Genomic DNA, 20,744 nt, shown 5'->3' with positions numbered 1-20,744 from the left:
GCATCTTCAACAGCCATAAATAGCCTTGTCAACAACAAGCATGTGCAGCATATGGGCTTCTTCCATTGGCTGCTAGTACGCACCAACTGCCCTGATTGGCGACTGTAAGTGACTGGTTTGAAGCGCGAATTTCATCCATTCAACTGAACTGTAGGCTATTCTGTAGTGTAGTAACTGGACTCTATCTACCAAATGAATTACGTTTGCTTAGTTTGTTTTGGGTTAATCAATTTGTGCAAATGGAGGAGGAGGAGAGACCTCATCTCATCATGCGCGCGCTTTGGGTTTGCGCGATTCGGGTTTAGGAGCTTCACCTTCCATGAGAGTGACGCAACAACTGCTTGTCTGTTTTGGAGGTGCAAAGAGAAGGTGGGAATAGATCTTTCCTCACAAAGACTGTCACACTGGATATTTACAGTACATTTCCCAGACCTATAAGGCTGGTAGAGGTGAGTGCACTCCACTGCGCTTTGCCACCTCGGTGGCAACGCTCTATTCTGGGGTGCCAATGACGTGATCTGTAGTTTGCATTATTCATTTTGGAATACTCAATTTAGGAATATACTGCATGGGATTTGGACTCAGAATAATTGCTATAATTGCAACGGCATGCCACGGTCAGCTCGAGACAAATGTCTCGAGCTGACCGGAGCATCGAGACTGGAGAGATGATTAAAAATGTGATGTCTGCGCACCATGAGCTTAAAAATGTATGTACTTTGCAAAATAGCCGTTTTTCTACATTAGCCGCCCTGACGGTTATTTTGCACATTAGCCGGCTATTTTACACATTCACCGTTTGGCCGGCTATTTTACATATTCACTGCCCTGCCGACTAATTTAAACATTGACCGCCTATTTTGCAAAATAGCCGTTTCTCTACATTAACCGTAACATATACACAGCGTAATCATTTAAAGCTATAAGCGTAATCGGAAGATTGTTAATGTGCATTAATAAAATGTTGATCTTCATCTTGTAATTACTAATCTTCTTGACCTCTATAACCTCTATGACATTTTGACTGCTCTAAATGAATTACATGGTCTGATTTAAAAAAGTGTTCTCAACATCCCTTATTATGCAGTTTTCATCTGTTTTCATGTTGATCAAGCACCACAGTAGAGTTGTTTTCCTTAAACAGCGACTCAGTAACTGGGTTTCTGAATTATTTTCTGTGTGCTCTGGTGAGCACCGTGTTTTTCCAACCTTTCTCCCAACCTTCCCTGCTGACTCTGCTGTTAATGCTCACCATACTAAACCAGTCACACACATTACTTGCAATTGTGTGATGTAGTTACAAAAACAATTGAAGGATGCATCTTTTTGAAATGAATCTCATCTAAGGGGGAGAGGGCTGACCCGACCAGTGGAGAGATGCATAGCTGGGTAGATTTTTGAGTTTAGAGGACTAACTTACAGATGTAATTAAAGCTCATATAAGCAGAAAGCCGTCTTGAAAGACGTTCTTTGGAAGCTCCTGTGTGGCATCTCTATCAAAACCTTTGTTTCTTAATCAATCATGCACCTTAAAATGACAAACATTCTGAAAACTCGGTAAATGACTTTTTAAGTTAATTTTGAACCCTTGAACGTCAGGAAAAGCATAATATTAAATATACATTTAACTAGTTTTTCATTACTATCATTCATGAAAGCTTTCATGTCAAGACCACGATGCTCTCTGAGCCCAAGCTAAGAATATTTCGAAGAAACATGGTAGAGTTGTCCTGCAGTGTAGTAAAGGGCAGCAATAGCAGCTAACGGTTATGGTTTGGTGTTTCTGTTCACACAAATGTTTGATCATAGATAGATAGATAGATATATAGATAGATAGATAGATAGATAGATAGATAGATAGATAGATAGATAGATAGATAGATAGATAGATAGATAGATAGATAGATAGATAGATAGATAGATAGATAGATAGATAGATAGATAGATAGATAGATAGATAGATAGATAGATAGATAGATAGATAGATAGATAGATAGATAGATAGATAGATAGATATCAGGCCAACAGTGTTCCTGAATATTCAACTGAAACCTTTTGTTATATAAGCAGAGGAGACATGACACATCTGTTCCTGGCAATGGGTTTCTCCGTGCTATGATCCTTTGGCAGTGAAGTCGTGAATTAAAAATACACATTTAACTAGTGCACTGCATGGGACACCAGACCTGGCCTCCTCATGTCCCGTTGGTAAAAGTGTTTGCTGGCTCTGAGATACTCTGTGAACGTTGTACGTATGCCGGGTGGGCCGGCAGACGGGTGTACGGAGGCGGAACCTTTGTGGCAGGACAAAGTGTAAATGACGCATGCTGGGACGCGGTGGTTACAAAGAAGCCCTGACTAAATATGGAGAAGTGTACTGTTGCTGTATCACAATCACAGGGGAATGCAACAGCTGATTACCCACCCCCACCTTACCCCCACCCCCGCTTTAGCTCCTCTGCTCAACATCACCGGGAAAAGAAACCCAGTTACACTTGCATCAGCAGTGGTGTCGAATGGTTCCCTGGATAAAAATATGACACAGCTCATAAGCAAGTGATTGGGTATAAAGGGTTAGCAGATACATGTTCCACACCTTGCTTTAGTTCCTGAGCCGGGATTACATTTACTGCTGATACGAGCGCTTTACCTTGGTTAGTGATGAACTGGTCTTAACCCTGGTGGAGGAAGGAAAGAAAGAAGGGAGGAAAGAAGGAAGGAAGGGAGAAAGGAAGGAATGGAGAAAAGATGGAATGGAGAAAGGAAGGAAGGAAGGAAACAAGGAAGGAATGGAGAACAGAAGGAAGGAAGGAAAGAAGGAAGGAAGGGAGAAAAGAAGGAAGGAATGCAGAAAAGAAAGAAGGAAGGAAAGAAGGAAGGAAGGAAGGAAGGAAGGAAGGAAGGAAGGAAGGAAGGAAGGAAGGAAGGAAGGAAGGAAGGAAGGAAGGAAGGAAGGAAGGGAGAAAAGAAGGAATGAAGGAAAGAAGGGAGGAAGGGAAAAAAGAAGGAAGGAAGGAAGGCAGGAAAGAAGGAAGGAAGGGAGAAAAGAAGGAAGGAAGGAAGGAAGGAAGGAAGGAAGGAAGGAAGGAAGGAAGGAAGGAAGGAAGGAAGGAAGGAAGGAAGGAAGGAATGGAGAAAAGAAAGAAGGAAGGAAAGAAGGAAGGAAGGGGAAAAAAGAAGGAAGGAAGGAAGGAAGGCAGAAAAGAAGGAAGGAAGGAAAGAAGGAAGGAAGGAAGGAAGGAAGGAAGGAAGGAAGGAAGGAAGGAAGGAAGGAAGGAAGGAAGGAAGGAAGGAAGGAAGGAAGGAAGGAAGGACGGGAGAAAAGAAGGAATGAAGGAAAGAAGGGAGGAAAGAAGGGAGGAAGGGAAAAAAGAAGGAAGGAAGGAAGGAAGAAAAGTAGGAAGGAAGTGAGGAAAGAAGGAAGGAAGAAAAGAAGGAATGAAGAAAGAAAAGAAGGAAGGAAGAAAGAAAAGAAGGAAGGAAGGAAATAAGGGAGGAAAGAAGGAAGGGAGGAAAGAAGGAAGGAAGGAAAGAAGGAAGGGGAAAAAAGAAGGAAGGCATGGAGAAAAGAAGGGAAAAAAGAAGTAAGGAAGGGAGGAAAGAAGGAAGGAAGGAAAGAAGGGAGGAAAGAAGGAAGGAAGGAAGAAAGAAAAGAAGGAAGGAAGGAAGGAAGGAAGGAAGGAAGGAAGGAAGGAAGGAAGGAAGGAAAGAAGGAAGGAAGGAAGGAAGGAAGGAAGGAAGGAAGGAAGGAAGGAAGGAAGGAAGGAAGGAAGGAAGGAAGGAAGGAAGGAAGGAAAAAAGAAATAAAAGAAGGAAGGAAGGAAGGAAGGAAGGAAGGAAGGAAGGAAGGAAGGAAGGAAGGAAGGAAGGAAGGAAGGAAGGAAGGAAGGAAGGAAGGAAGGAAGGAAGGAAGGAAGGAAGGAGAATTAGGTCATTTTGACCCAAAGACAGTACAAGGGTTAAAAGCTACTTATTTGATGAGATTTTTTGCAAAATTATGTCAAGGACATTATTTAGATGATTATTTCTATTACAATTCTTAGTTATTTATAACAATTAAAGACACTCAGATGTTCCTTGTGATGAGACTTCTGAACATTATCGTAATAATGGGGTTTCCATTGGCCCTTACTGTATTTTGAACTCAACTATATTTATAAATGTGGACAGCTTTTTATAGGAACTGTATGTCTCTGTCAAACGTCCTCATTCACACACAAACACACACACACACACACACACACACACACACACACACACACACACACACACACACACACACACACACACACACACACACACACACACACACATATACAGTTGCTCCACAGTTGAACAGGACCCTCCACAGAGATTTGGCAACCCGTGCTAGAATGACAGAACGTCTCTCGTCACCAGCAGACTCAGGAACAACTCCAGCGTGACAAAAAAAGAGACAAAGCAGAACTTGAGGAATTATATGAAGAAAGGAATTTAAATGTTCACAGGCCATACGTACGGCTCTAGATTGTTCTGCGGGTTCTTAGACTGACCCTTCACTCCTCAGGGTGCAGGACCGTCTCCTCAGGGTGCAGGACCGTCTCCTTAGGGTGCTGTAGTCAGTGTGTGGGGGGTATTTAGGTCATAGTGTCAGATGTCATGTTTGGTAACAGTGAAACATTGGAAGAAACACTGAACCAGTCGTAGTGCTTGAAAGGTCACTGTAACAAACTTAGGGAGACATATGAAGATAAATTATTTTTTATCTGTCATGTGAACGCTGTTATGAAGTCCAACATGCGCTCTTCCGCTATATTACATTAAAAACAAAATCCCAATACAATATTTCATCAAACAATACTATGACTGTGTTTCCATGCATCAATAACCCTTTTAAAACCCGAATTTGCACGGCCATGTTAACACCAATAACCCCTTTGAATAACCCGGAAGGAGACCCCTGGGTTACTCCTTTTATAACCCGAATATTCGGTCATGTAAACGCCAAACGGGATATCCAGGAATTTGTTTTCTGCGCATGCTCTTTTCGCAAAGAATCCTGGTCTTTTCAGTCCAGGAAGTTCTTATAAGTTTCTATAAGTTCTTATAGAAACGCAAGACCAGGAGGAGACTAGTCACTTCATAAACGTAATGAAGGATATGAACATTTCGGTAACCCTTTCTTTTACAATACAGTAATAACCTGGTAATACCATGGTAATTACACTGTAAATACCTAGTAGTACCTTGTATTTACAAGGTAATTACATGGTAACTACCGGGTAATTTACCCAGTAAGTACTAGGTAATTATTATGTATTTTCTTGTACCATGTAATTATGTGTATTTACCATGTAATAACACTACTTTACAACTTACTTTGCATTTGTAGACGGTAGAAAGTACGGGGATAGCGAGATTTAAAAAAAGGTGAGTGAAAAGTTGCGCGAAGCAGCATTTGTTTTGAATTTGGATACAGGAAGAAGTAGAAATGACGGGAATTGTGTCATGACGTTCTCCGTGCGTAGCTGGTTTGATCCAGATATCCAAAATGATTAATTACCATGTAAGCAGAATATTCTGAATGTTTCAGTATACGGAATATTAGCAATAACCCTAATTTTGACTGCATGGAAACATAGTCACTATCTCACATCATTTAGGATTTCCATGGAAGAGTGTTCTTCTTTTCCTCAGCCCATCACCTCCTAATCTCTAACTAACGCTTTGTGTTCCTATTTGCTCCTTCTTGGACAGATTAGTGCTGTAAACTGTGACGTCAGCTGAGCATATAGATTCAAAATGTGGACTTTTGTATATGACAGGGCAGCTGTCCATTCTTTCTGTGTTGCACATCTTGGAAAGCGGGGCCGTCTGCATAATTTCAACTAGCTTTCATATTCAACCTGCACGATGTCGAGACCTCAGAACAGTATAAGTCTCAATGCAAAACTCACACTAACATTAGTTCTGAGTCTCTAAATACACTAGCTGTTTGCTTGATTTCATTTAAAAATATTAAAAGCTGGAGGGTATTACATTTTACTGGGAACCTTTCATTAGGAGTATACAGGACTGTCTCAGAAAATTAGAATGTTGTGATAAAGTCCTTTTCCAAGTTTTCTGTAATGCAATCAAAAAAACAAAAATGTCATACATTCTGGATTCATTACAAATCAACTGAAATATTGCAAGCCTTTTATTATTTTAATATTGCTGATTATGGCTTACAGTTTAAGATTAAGATTCCCAGAATATTTAAATTTTTTGAGATAGGATATTTGAGTTTTCTTAAGCTGTAAACCATGATCAGCAATATTAAAATAATAAAAGGCTTGCAATATTTCAGTTGATTTGTAATGAATCCAGAATGTATGACATTTTTGCATTACAGAAAATAAAGAACTTTATCACAATATTCTCATTTTCTGAGACAGTCCTGTATGTGCGGGTGAGTGCAGAAGTTGTTTTTTTAGATGTTAAGAATTATTTTCATTCCTTAATTAACCACACCAAAAGCATCCATCTAGCAAAATCAGGAAACATTTTAGCTATATTTCACTCCATTATGTGACTTCTGTATTTATTTTGATGTGCTATTTTGATGTTCAACATGTTACAAACAAAATTTACACCAATTTGATCAAATTCAATAGTTATCAATTGGATTGCCCAATAGTCAAGAGTTTAACTAGTTAAGAGTATATCTAGTAAAGAGCTCCATCAACCTGTGAAAAACAAAAACAAAAACAGCACAATGCTGCATGAGATTTGATGGCAAAAAAAAAAAATGTACAAAACAGGAAGCAAATCAGGCTCATTTGCGTATCATGAGTCAAAATTGTGATGATCTTTGTGAAAGATGTGTATCCTTGTCCTGCTGGCCGCAATGTTCATTACAATTGAAGGTAGTCATCGCTTTTTGTTCACTCATTTTCAGTGTTTTGTTTTGTTTTCTCAGTTTATCTAAAACATTTGATGTGTTAAAGGGTGTTTTGTTCGCAGTAATACTTTTTGACAACAAGCAAAATTGAACTTGGAGGCTTGGTAGCTTTTTTTGTGATTGTACTGCTTTCTGGAATAGGGAAGAGGCTCTTATTGTTATTATGCTACTTATTTCAAGTGAAAATGTACTTGAAACAGGTGAAAATTGTCAAATAAGTTATTTTTCTGGTGTTATTTTTCTGGTGATGACTCTAAATGATGAAATAGCAGTAAAACCACATTCATTGATGAAATGACATAAGGGATGGAAAGGGGGGGTGGCAGTTTTACAGGGGGGATGATTTGGACCGTTTTTATTTCAGGGGGGGATGCCATCCCCCCTCACCCCCCCTCAACTCCAGTACTGGATACTGCACAACATACAAGTTGAAGAAATACCACTAAATGAAAACACAGAGTTTCAGTATGAATAAAAGACTTGATTCTGCCAGCAGAGGTTCTCAGTGCATCATGTGTCCTAGGATCTCAGAGTCTGGCCCGCGTCAGCATGACTCAGGGAGCGGCTCAGGGCCACTCAATCCACCATTAATCGTAAGCTATATCAAAAACAAACATTTTAAACCTCATCTTTAAAATATTAGTGAGGGTCTTTGCATCGTGAATCAACCCGTGGGAGCGGGTAACGTTACGATGGCAAGACTTATTAATAATTGTCTCACGATAGTTATTAATACTGAATAAATTCAATTCAATTCAATTTTATTTATATAGCGTCTAATACAACAGAGTTGTCTCTAGACGCTTTACAGAGACCCATACCCAGAACATAAACCCCCGAGCAGTTATTACATAAACAATGGCAGGTAAAAACTCCCCTAGTGGGAGAAAAACCTTAAACCAAACAGTGGCAAGGAAAAACTCCCCTTTAGGAGGGAAGAAACCTTGAGCAGGACCAGGCTCATCAGGGGGGACCCTCCTGCCGAGGGCCAGACTGGTGGGTCAGGGACGGCAACAGCACAGCAGGCAGGTGGAAGCAGCAACGGGATGACCGGGGGTGGGGACCGCAGGCCAGCACGCAGCTCCCGAAGCTCCGGCCCAATCAGCAAGTCCCAGGTTGGGGTGCAGGGTCAGGAAAAGACTTGTGCTCCGTAATGCAAGCTACAAGCCACCCACGACCACCTGCAGGTTCCGGTGTCCGGCAAAGGATGCTGCAACATGGACAAAAGAGAGAAAAGGGAGGAGAAGGGGGGGCCAGCACAAGAAACCACAGGAGCGACTCTGACACACTAAAGTTTACACTACCTAGAGATTTACCAACACCAGCTAGAGGTTTACTAAACACTAACTATAGGCTTTACTAAACAGAAATGTTTTAAGTTTAGTTTTAAAGGTGGAGGTGGTGTCAGCCTCCTTAACCCAGATTGGAAGTTGGTTCCATAGTAATGGTGCCTGATAGCAGAACGCCCGCCCTCCAAATCTACATTTAGATACTCTAGGAACTACGAGTAAACCTGCACTCTGAGAACGGAGAGCTCTGACAGGAACATAAGGCACTATCAGGTCTTGCAAATAATGCGGAGCTAAGCCGTTTTTTAGGCTTTATACGCAAGTAATAAAATTTTAAATTGGATTCTGAATTTTACGGGTAACCAATGGAGCGACGCTAACACTGGAGAGACGTGGTCTCTCCTGCTGATTCCTGTCAGTACTCGTGCTGCTGCATTTTGGATCAGCTGGAGCCTATTCAGCAAATTACTTGGACATCCTGCTAACAACACATTACAGTAATCTAGTCTAGAAGATACAAACGCATGAACTAGTTTTTCTGCATCACTCTGCGAGAGGATTTTCCTAATCTTTGCAATATTACGGAGATGGAAAAAGGCTATTTTACAAACCTGATTGACATATGGTTTAAACGACAAATCCTGATCGAAAATAACACCAAGGTTTCTCACAGTTGCACTGGAAGCCATCGCAACACCATGTAATCCCTTCCTAAGATGCTCTGGACCAAGAATGATAACCTCTGTTTTATCTGAATTTAGAAGCAGGAAATTTCTGGACATCCAGTCCTTGATGTCCCTAAGACATGCCTGAAGTTTAACCAACGGTTCTGTTTCATCCGGCTTCATAGACAAATAGAGCTGCGTATCATCAGCATAACAATGAAAGTGTATGCCGTGATTCTGGATTATACTTCCCAACGGCTGCATGTATAAACTGAACAAGATTGGCCCTAGCACTGAACCCTGCGGAACACCATAACAGACCCTTGACTGTTCTGAAGAAACCTCATGTACATGAACAAACTGGAACCTGTCAGATAGGTATGATTTAAACCAACATAGAGCTGTCCCTTTAATCCCAACAACATGCTCTAACCTGTGCAGTAAAATGCCATGATCTATAGTGTCAAAAGCAGCACTGAGGTCCAGTAGAACCAGTATGGAAACTAATCCCTTATCTGAGGCCATAAGGAGGTCATTCGTGACTCGAACAAGTGCTGTCTCTGTGCTATGATGCATTCTGAACCCTGACTGAAAGACTTCAAACAGATCATTTCTATACAAATAGTCACATAACTGGCTTGAAACTGCCTTTTCCAGAATTTTAGACACAAATGGAAGGTTGGAAATTGGTCTATAATTAGCTAAGGTGTCTGGGTCAAGAGAAGGTTTTTTAAGTAAAGGTTTAATTACTGCGACTTTGAAAACCTGTGGTACATATCCTAAACTTAGGGATAAGTTAATTTGGTCCAGTATTGTCGTACCAATAAGAGAAAAAATATGTTTTAATAGTCGAGTCGGGATGGGGTCTAACATACATGTGGTTGACTTAGCTCTATTAACGAGAGAATAAAGAAGATGACTTATCAGAATGAATTATCAAAATGAATCAATCAAAACGGGGCACCACCTGACTTACAGGAAAATAATAAGTGAACAGCAAAATCAGTCTCAAGAAACTGTTATTCCATAAGTGCCAGTCTGTTGCCGGGGGGCGTTACAGAATAACAGTGAAGGAAGGAGGCCGAGCACAGACCTTTGCAACCAGCAGATGTGACAAATATGTATAAAATAAACACAAACCACTAATCTCATTCAAAGGAATTAGAATGTATTTACACTTGTGATAAAAGATCATGAAACAAGACTTGGGATACATTCTGATGCCTAAACTACACATTAACAACAACTGTTACCATGGTAACCTGCCACAGCAGCGGTAGCAGAGGTAGCAGAGGTAGCAGCGGTAGCAGCGGTAGCAGCGGTAGCAGCGGTAGCAGCGGTAGCAGCGGTAGCAGCGGTAGCAGCGGTAGCAGCGGTAGCAGCGGTAGCAGCGGTAACAGCGCTCCGCTCTTTCCCGTTTATTCTGGCCGAAACAAGATGACATTATATGATATTATTATATACGAATATTATAATACTACATACTATTAAGTTTGTTCTAATGTTTCGGATGTACTAAAAAATCTCGCATACTCATTTTGCATACTCATAAGGGTGGAAGTATGGGATTTCGGACGCAGCCTGAGTCTCGCGTGATTCAAAATGGTGGACGAGATTTCGTGTCATCCAGTGAAAAACAAACTCGAAGGCTTTATGACCAAGATAAGAGTGTGCGTGTGTGGGGGGGGATTAGTAAAACCCAAGACACTAGAATAACTTCTCACTACCAGAAGACCAAGTTCTTCTGATGTTTCCCACACAGAGACGCACCAATGTGAAACTTACTTCACATGTGTGTTCTGGTCATTCGACTGGGAAATGAGGATGTGCTTTGTTTTCTGTTGTGGAAGAACATGTCATCAAGATCCAGCAACGTGGATGCAGTTGTAGACAAACAATAAAATAAACAAACACACTTAAACTAATAAACACAGTTGTGACGGGATCAGCGGTCCGGCTCACAACGTACAACTAAGCTAGTTAAATGTGTTAACCATGTTTCTCTACCCAGACACAAAACAGCCTCTTACGTGGATCTTTGTAGTTGAAGAAAAAGGTGGTTTGGTCTGGCCGGTCAGCGTTCCTTGGTGAACAGCTGAGTGGTTACGCTCCGCAGGTCTTGGTCTTGTCTGGAACCATGCGGTCAGCTGTAAGAATACAAGGCTGGTGTCAGAGCTGGGACTTAAAGCAGCACTATGTAACTTTTCCACCTTAATCTAATATTTCATCATCATCATTGTGATGGAACATCAACTTCCAACAGGTTTAATGAACCTCTGTCATGGTCTGAGGGGTCTGTATCGCCTTCACTGGCACTATGTAACTTTGAGGAGCATGGTAGGAACCCTGCCACACTAAAAAACTACACATTTTTACGGCTTTGACTGCTTTACGGCATACGTCACTTCCCCCTCCTTCCCGATTCGTAGTCCAGACCAAAGCTGGGCGGGGCGTGGAGCGCAGAGCTCAGCAGAAGCTGGTGTCATGGCCGAAGCCGCGGAAAAACACAAGAAAATAAAAGTTTTATCGGAGGAGGCGAAATGTAAATGTAGAGTTCTATGTTCAATAAGAATCTAAATTAGAATGTTTTCACATACAGGGGATTCGTCTTGGGTTCTAGTATTTTTCCTGAGAACTGTAAAATTGTGCAGGGCTGATCTGCAAAATATAAGGAATGGGCATTCAGTTATTCACAGGTTATAAAGTTTTGTTTTTTTTTGTCAGTAAGTATGTTGGACTACTAATTTATGACCAAGTCCCTCTAAAAAACGTTTGTAGTTTGGGGCACATTATCTGTTGAAACAGGACAGGGGGTGACCTGACTAATAAAACCAAGTTGAACTTAGTGATTTTCAACATCTTCATATTATATTGTTTAGCCAAAAATAGATACATTACCTCTTCATTATCCATCCTGCAAACGACCGCTGAAAACAGAAAAGTATTTTTGAAAGTCTGTCCCGTCTTATTTCATTCACTATCAAAACAAATGCAGTGACGGGGACAGGAGTTTTCCGGCAGTACGCGCTGGTGCTCATGGGAAATGTAGTGTTCTTTCTGGTAAAGCACTACCGCTTTGGTCCAAAGGAGCCGCCAAACTCAACAAAAGCTGAAAGTTACATTGTGCTGCTTTAAAGTTCAAACGAAGGCTTCCCATGTTCACATAGGACTGTGGCCCAACGACCGGCTGCCCTCCTGTAGCTATATTCTACTCAGAATGATTTATTACTCTAAAATAACAGATCACATGAACACATGAATTGTAAATCCATTATCATGTCTTTAATAAAAATCTATTTTAAAAGGATTATGGTTGATTGAACATATGTGGAGATTATTTTATTTGCTTTCTGGTTGAGATGAGAGAAGGTGATGCCCCACTCAAGGCTTTTATAAATATAGTTTAAGCTGCAGCCAGCAGCTGCTGCTCTTTTTTAAGGAAGCAAATTGCCTGACGAATAACTAAACATATACTACAAGCACTTTTAGGATATATTAATAAGCACAACCTATTCAGTGTCTCTGTTACAGAGTTTGTCTAATCACAAACTAGCTCTTTCCTGCCCCTTTCTCTTCAAAACTCAGCTTGGCTTAATGACCAAGTGGCTGTACCCAGACGGATGACTGGCCTTGAACAATGCTCACCTTTACATGCTGGTAAAAATGTAAGTGTGCTAGCTTATCATTGCAAGGTCTCCGATTATTTCTCGTTCCACTAGCAATCAGATACAGTACTTGAATGATTGTTGTTGTGAGGGATTTAGCGATGTTGTTGCACCTCTCACCTGCAGGTCGGCCCATGCCAAGGCCAAGTCAGACGCAGCAGAGCAGGCAGCTCACGCCTCCAACGGAGAGTCCAGCATCGCCAGACTGGTGGCCAAAGAGCTGTCTCCGTCCTTCTACCAGCCAGGTCAGTGGACTCACCTTCTCCTCATCACCTTCTCCTCATCACCTTCTCCTCATCACCTTCTCCTCAGAGAGTCTGCACAACGTTATGTATGACTACTAGTGGTCAGATTAATACGGTGGCCGAGACCCGCCATTGCTGAAAATAAAAGTAAAGGTGCAAACAGAAAAAGAAACGCTGCTGCAAATAAAAGAAACACTGCAAATATAAAGAAACCCCGCTGCAAATAAAATAAAAAAATGACGCAAATAAAAAAGCCACAACGGAAGTGAATTACCGGGGACTATTTTTGCCGATGCACCGGTGTTGCACATTAAAAATGACACGTAGCGACGTTGAACACTAACCTTTTCACTTATTTTCTCGTTCGTTGTTCTTCTTATTCCTTGCTCTTCTTATTTCTTCCTTTTCACTTACGTCCTCTTCGTCTTCTTCTTCTCCTCTCACGTAAAAAACACCGGTGCATCAGCAAAAATAGTCCCCGGTAATTCACTTCCGTTGTGGCTTTTTTATTTGCGTGGTTTTTTAAAATTTGCATCGGGGTTTCTTTATATTCGCAGCGTTTCTTTTATTTGCAGTGGCGTTTCTTTTTATTTGCAGCGTTTCTTTTATTTGCAGCGGTGCTTGTTTTTATTTGCAGCGTTTCTTTTATTTGCAAAGCGTTTATTTTATTTGCAGCGGCGTTTCTTTTTATTTGCAGCGTTTCTTTAATTTTCAGCAATGGCGGGTCTCGGCCACCGTAGTATAGTATATAGTCTCCCTCTACTTTCACATTTCTGCCTTACTACATATTGGTCTAAAATAAAATTGCATAAAAGCCACATAAAAGAAAAAATTGTGATAATGTTGAACTGTTAGGGGGAGGGGGGGGTGTTGTCTGACATGTGTTTAAGATCATGTACTTTCTAATACATTGAACAGGTCCTGAGTATCTGAAGAAAAGAGTGTTACAGGAAGTTGTAGATGACGGTGAAAACATAGACACTGTGATGCACGAGCCCCTCCTGGCGGACGAGGAGCCCCTGCCCACCCCCCCGGAGAGCCCACTTCTGAACGAACTGGACAGCCTCATGCCCGGCTCCTCCCCGGTGCGCACCCCGTCCCCCAGCCCGGGCATCATCAGCAAGGACAACCCCAAACTCCTCGGCCCCAAAGGCTGGACGGAAGATAAATCCAGTAAAGGCAGCAGTAAACCTCACAGTGCACCCGGCAGCCGCTCCATTACCCCTTCAACCTTCATTGCAGCACCTGTCCCGGCTGTGCCTGAAGGAGGAGAGGCCCCTAGCAATCGTGGTGGCCCTTCTCGCTCCCAAAGTCGTCAAAGCACCAAGAATGAACAGGGTTCTGAGCTGGAGATCAAGCCACTGCAGAAATTTGGCTCTGATGCAAAAGCTCCAGATGTCAGCCCTGCTGCTGCTGCTACCCCTGTAAGGAACGGCCTCATCTTGCCAGATGAAGAACCACCCCGCCCTGCCCCCAGTGTGCCCTCTGCAACAATTACTTCTGGGATTAAAACTGAGAGAGCTCTTCTAGTCCCTGAACAATCACCATCCGTCTCTGAGAAAAAGGTGCAGTCGAGGGAGGGGAGTAGGCCGACCAGCAAAGCGGAAACAAGGCCGTTACCGAAACGACAAACCACTCCAGCTCCACCTCCCAAAGCTGCTGCCAGTCTTGAACCTACACCAGTCACAAAGCAAGTGGAAGCCAAGGTGGTGGCCACCAAACCAGCCCCAAAGGCCACGGTGTCAAGTCCCAGCAACGGGGCGATGGCAGAGTCTTCGGAACTAGAGGTAACAAATACATGACTTGTCTTTTTAACCATGTGCAGTGCAGCTAAACAATAATATTTACGGTGGCCGACAAGGGCCAAACGCACTGCAACGGCCTAATGCGTCTCAGTTAAGGAAAACGGCTTCAAGTACAGAAACGATTCAAATTCACAAACTCAAAACGAGGAACAAAAAGAGGAATGTGGTGCAAATGAAAAAAACCTGCTGCAAAAAACAAAGACAAATGCAGCATCATCAAACGCTGCAAATAGAGAAACGATGCAAAGCACAAAACCATATAAAACAAGAAACCATCTTCAAAAGAAAAACGCTTCATAACCGGTCACTACAACAGGAAGTGCTCCAAACCTGCAGGGGGCGCTGCTGACTGAACCACAGTGTTTACATCCATGGTTTAAACACAGCGGGAACGGTAATGTGATTTTTATCTGACTATATTTATATACGATGTTTATATCACTGTACAACGCTGTACATTACGAGACGTTTCTTTATTATATTTTAACATTACAGTCAGCTGTTCGGTCTCTCTCTACATCCCGTGTGTCTGTCCATTGAGCTGTTACGCTGAGAGAGAGCGCCCCCTGCAGGTTTGGAGCACTTCCTGTTGTAGTGACCGGTTATGAAGTGTTTTTCTTTTGAAGAGGGTTTCTTGTTTTATATCGTTTTGTGCTTTGCATCGTTTCTCTATTTGCAGCGTTTGATGATGCTGCATTTGTCTTTGTTTTTTGCAGCAGGTTTTTTCATTTGCACCACGTTCCTCTTTTTGTTCCTCGTTTTGAGTTTGTGAATTGGAATCGTTTCTGTACTTGAAGCCGTTTTCCTTAACTGAGACGCATTAGGACGTTGCAGTGCGTTTGGCCCTTGTCGGCCAACGTAGGAAACCTTACCTGATTATATCAAAAGTTAACAAATACCCATTACCACTGATAAAACAATATAGCAGTATGAATGTTGGCCTTAGCACTGCTTAACCAGGATATCATTAGCAGCTGTCAGCATATGTTTTATAGTCCTCTTGTCTTTATATGTTGCAAAAAAACATGAAGGTTATCTTGGCCGGTTCATTTTTATCTCAGCTGCTTTCCCCACCTTGTCAAATTAGTTCTATAAATAGTTCATTTAACATTCCTCTAACCATTTTACGTGCTTGACAGAAGGGAAACAGTAAACAGGCTTACTCTTACGCTTTTGCTGGTTATTCCCTTTAGCGTAGCACTTCATTAGCTGTTTATTTATTTAATGTTTTTTTACCGATCATTGATCTTAATTTTCTTGTGTTGTCATGTGTTTTGTCTTGTGTTTTTTATGTAATTATTATCGTCAAATGTTAAAGCAGCACTACGTAACTTTTCCACCTTAATCTAATATTTCATCATCATCATTGTGATGGAACATCAACTTCCAACAGGTTTAATGAACCTCTGTCATGGTCTGAGGGGTCTGTATCTCCTTCACTGGCACTATGTAACTTTGAGGAGCATGGTAGGAACCCTGCCACACTAAAAAACTACACATTTTTACGGCTTTGACTGCTTTACGGCATACGTCACTTCCCCCTCCTTCCCGATTCGTAGTGGAGACCAAAGCTGGGCGGGGCGTGGAGCGCAGAGCTCAGCAGAAGCTGGTGTCATGGCCGAGGCAGAGAAAAAAACCAAGAAAATAAAAGTTTTATCAGAGGAGGCGAAAAAAAGAAAGCGGGAGAGTAACAAGCTAAATGCCCGGACAAGAATAAACATTGTCCCGGCGTTCACTCGCTGGCGTGAGCTGAAAGACGAGGAGGGATGTCCGACAAGAGAGACAGAATTGTTATGATGCAAATGTAAATGTAGAGTTCTATGTTCAATAAGAATCAAAATGAGAATGTTTTCACATTCGTCTTGGGTTCTAGTATTTTTCCTGAGAACTGTATAATTGTGCAGGGCTGATCTGCAACATATAAGGAATGGGCATTCAGTTATTTACAGGTTATAAAGTATTTTTTTATTTTGTCAGTAAGTATGTTGGACTACTAATTTATGACGAAGTCCCTCTAAAAAACGTGACGGGAAAAAGGTGCAGTAGAACAAAACCAGAGCGTATATTGTAATTTGGAGCGCATTATCTGGCTGAAACAGGACGGGGGGGCGGGGGTGACTTCACTAATAAAACCAAGTTGAACTCAGTGATTTTCAACATCGTCATATTATATTGTTTAGCCGAAAATAGATACATTCCCTCTTCTCTATCCATCCTGCAAACGACACGTTTGCAGGATGGATAGTGAAGAGGTAATGTATCTATTTTTGTCCTGAAAACAGAAAAGTAGTTTTGAAAGTCCGTCCCGTCTTATTTCATTCACTATTTAAACAAATGCAGTGACGGGGACAGGAGTTTTCCGGCAGTACGCGCTGGTGCATCATGGGAAATGTAGTTCTTTCTGGTAAAGCACTACCGCTTTTGTCCAAAGGAGCCGCCAAACTCAACAAAAGATGAAAGTTACATTGTGCTGCTTTAATGTGAAACCAATTTCCCATGGGGGGCAATAAAGGTCTGAACTTAATAACGCTTTGTTCCCCCCATGTATGTTCCTTTCTTTCCAGGGCCCAAACACCATCATAGCCTGCATGGTGATCCTGCTCAACATCGGCCTGGCCATTCTCTTCGTTCACATCTTGTCATGAGATATTCTCCACCACATCAGGTACAGAGTGCTGCCATGTTTCCGAGAAATGAATGAATGAATGAATGCATAAAGTTTATTCAGTCATGACAACACAACACAAAAACAACACAACACCAAAAAACATTGTGCACAGCATTAACATTTCACACAAAACCAATAATCATGTGTTTAACAATGACTGAAAAGGCTGAAGCAAACTGCTTATAAAAGCCTATCCTTTATTATTAACTTTCTTTTTTTGGCTACCGACCTCCAGAAAACCAAAAAGAGAATAGAAAAGTAAAGAAAAAACAGAAAAGCAAAAAACAACAGAAAAGCAAAGAAACATTAACAGATAGTCAATTGCACTTATAAGCTTCAAAAATAGCTTTACAAACCATTTTCTTAAAAACCAAAAGAGAATGACATGTTTTTAAATGTATGTTGTCATCATTCCAGAATTTAACTCCAGTAACGGAGACACGTCTCCTTTTCAGACCTTTTTTAGCTTTTTGTACAGTAAAATTACAGACACCTCTAAGATTATAACAAGTCTCCTGAATTGAAAAGAAACTCTGTATTGAGTCAGGGAGCATTTTTGATTTTGCTCTAAACATAATTTGCATGATTTTATAATAAAACAAATCATACAATTTCATAACATGAGAATCTAGAAAAAGTGTCTCTGTGTGAGCGTATAGTAATCAGCCTTATTGATGATATGTATGGCTCGTTTTTGAAGTTTTATTATTGAATTTAAGGTGGTTTTAAAGGTGGATCCCCACAATTCCACACAGAAAGATAAATAGGGAACAATCAATGAGTGGTAGATCAAATCCAAGGCCTTGGAATTCAGTACATTTCTGGACCAACAAAAACAATCACTTACAAATCATTTCAAGACTGAATACTACATTTATTTGAAACTGTTTTGGAAATACTTATCACTTTTGTGCTGCAGGTCACCAGCAGTGTTGGAAAGGAGAAGACATTGCTTGTCCACCATGTGGCTCAGAGATGATGTTTGACGGGAGCTTCCTGCAGATTTACCGCTGCAGGTTTACACTGGTGCAGCTTGCAGAAGCTCTGTGGAACTCCTTTCTTTCCACAGGTTAGAGAAACTGCAGGACCTTCAATGACTGAATCTTCTCAGTGCGTCGGAATATTAATGTGTTGAAGATGGTAAACCGAATAGCACTTGAGAGTTCAGTTTTGTTACGTGTATCACAAGTGTATCCTCATTCTTCAGTATGGCTTTTAACCAAACCCTTAACTGGCTCAAACCAACTGGGTCTCACAACACTGAGTGGATAGAAAATTACCTCTTGTCACAATTTAGGTAAGCACAGTTGAATTTATGTTGCTAGCATACGTAGATTGAATTTTCTCACTTTGCCAGACGTATTTAGTGTTTGGGAATGGTAACTGTGTCTGCAGTGTCCAGTATTAAACAGCTGAAAAAAAATATGTGCTAGAGATAATCCACCCAGCACTACTGTAAAAGCTCATTAGTTTCATCATGTTGGTGTTCATTTGCATAAGAATTACTCCAAAGTGTCATATGTTGCATTTCTAGTATTTAGGCCTGTAGCACCCTATAATGTAATAATTTCCTATAATGTATAATTTCCTGAAAATGTAATAACGCCTGAAAATGTAATAAAATTTGCACTTAACTCAATCGAAAATTTAATAAAATCCAATAATGTAATAACTTCACCAATAATGTAATAAAATATCCAAACTGATATTGTAATAACATTTGTACCAATAATTATTATTACATTATTGGGAATTTATTACATTTTCAGGTGGGTCTTTTTTTTTTCGAAAACTGATAATGTAATACTTGACAAATAATGTCATATATATGTTCATTTTCAGTCCAGAGTTCTACATTTTGTGTTTTAAGTATCTAAGAATGTTATATACGCTGGATTTGAAACACCAGAATGATTATTGGGTTAAATTACAGACTTTGAGTACCATGTAATAAATTGCCAATAACGTAATAAGGTATTACATTATCAGTAAAAATGTTATAACAATATCTGTCAGGATATTTTATTACATTATTGGTGAAGTTATTACATTACTGGGTTTTATTACATTTTCTATTGAGTTAAGTGCAAATTTTATTACATTTTCAGGAAATTATTACATAATAGGACATTATTACATTATAGGGTGTTACAAGGCCCAGCTAAATTTGTATTTGAGACTGTGGTTTACAATATTTGAAGTCATGTCTTTACATGGGGATTTATGTGCATGTAATGTCTTTCTGTTGCTTTTCTTGTGGAATGTGAAAAAGAAGAAGTTTAGGAATGTCACTGCTATTGCCAGTGTCGTTGCTGTTCCTGCGGTGTTATGCAGTGATATGAAATCAAAGAGAATTGATCTTGTCCGCAGCAGCCACTGTATGTTGTCATGAGAGAGCTTGATTTGTATTGATAAAGCAGATGGGTATGTTGAAATTATGCATTTTTCTATGAGCTCCTGAATCATTTGATATTTCAAGTGACAGCTTAGAAATGTGTCGACACTATACTGCATTATATTCGGGGCCTGTTGAGTTTTAAAGCAGAACTTTTGTACCCATGAGAACACTCTGTATGCATGTCTGTTGTTTTGTACTTTTTGGAAGCACAACTTTTCTGCAATAAGAAAAATCATGTCCAAAGAAATACAACGTTGCATCATAATGAGATGGAGAAAAACTGAATGATTCTTAACTCCATGTCTTACAGTGAGAAGAGAGAGATTTTTAGAAGGGGAAAACAGAAGAAATGGTTTTAAATTGAAATAATTATGCCTTAGTATTTATAAAGAGTATTTATAAGGGAAATAATAAATAAAACCGCCATGATTATATACCTGCTAGTTTCTCAAATTAACCAGTGCATTGTTTGAACTGTCAGGTCAACATGTAGTCTGTGTATACTGGCCTGTAACCTGGAGGCTATTTGTTTTATTTTGGTAACGGATTCAAGAACCACTGAATTCTAAATGTCAGCAAAAATGGGATTATAAAGTTAAAATTAAACCTTTACAAAAGTTGAGAATGTGTTGTTTTATTAAACTTGGGAGATCCTATCTGTCCATGCTGTAACACATCCTGAATAAATTCAACCTAGTAAAATCAGCACCGAGTATTTTTAAACACCAACTGTCGAGCGCATGGCAGACCCTCCATCCATCCTTTACACATCACAGAATACCACACACTATTTTAAGCCCTAATTCTGCACAGGCAGTAGTTCCTGACAGAATGTACATTATTCCGCAAGTTTGTAAGCAAGTGATGCACTGGAAACAATTTTAGCTCACAATTTTACAATTTTAGCAACAGCAAGGTGATTCACAGTGCTTTACAGAGACATCAAAACATCATCACATACTAAGAAATCGAAAAATAAAAAGCATGGTTAGGAGAAGTTAGGAAAAATAGATATATACTGGTTGAAATATGAAAATCAAGCTTAAAAGTAACCGTGCAGATTTGGAACTTTATTCAGTGTATCTAC

The 20,744-nt window shown here is 40.4% G+C and overlaps 1 protein-coding gene across 1 annotated transcript in view; it reads left to right on the top strand.

Moving 5' to 3' along the window:
• The window catches only part of jph2 (junctophilin 2), a 44,611-nt gene extending 24,329 nt beyond the window's left edge, over positions 1–20,282 (top strand). Inside the window, exons 3-6 of the mRNA XM_061735160.1 lie at positions 12,668–12,786; positions 13,705–14,573; positions 17,156–17,256; positions 18,179–20,282. Of these exons, the coding sequence (XP_061591144.1) occupies positions 12,668–12,786; positions 13,705–14,573; positions 17,156–17,236 (1,069 nt within the window). The 3' untranslated portion in view covers positions 17,237–17,256; positions 18,179–20,282. The remainder of the gene's footprint in view (positions 1–12,667; positions 12,787–13,704; positions 14,574–17,155; positions 17,257–18,178) is intronic.
• Positions 20,283–20,744: the final 462 nt, after the last annotated feature.

The sequence above is a fragment of the Cololabis saira genome, chromosome 12, assembly GCF_033807715.1.
Source record: "Cololabis saira isolate AMF1-May2022 chromosome 12, fColSai1.1, whole genome shotgun sequence".
Lineage (NCBI taxonomy): Eukaryota > Metazoa > Chordata > Actinopteri > Beloniformes > Belonidae > Cololabis > Cololabis saira.
Note: the sequence above shows the minus strand (reverse complement) of the source record. Positions and strands in the feature narration are given on the sequence as shown.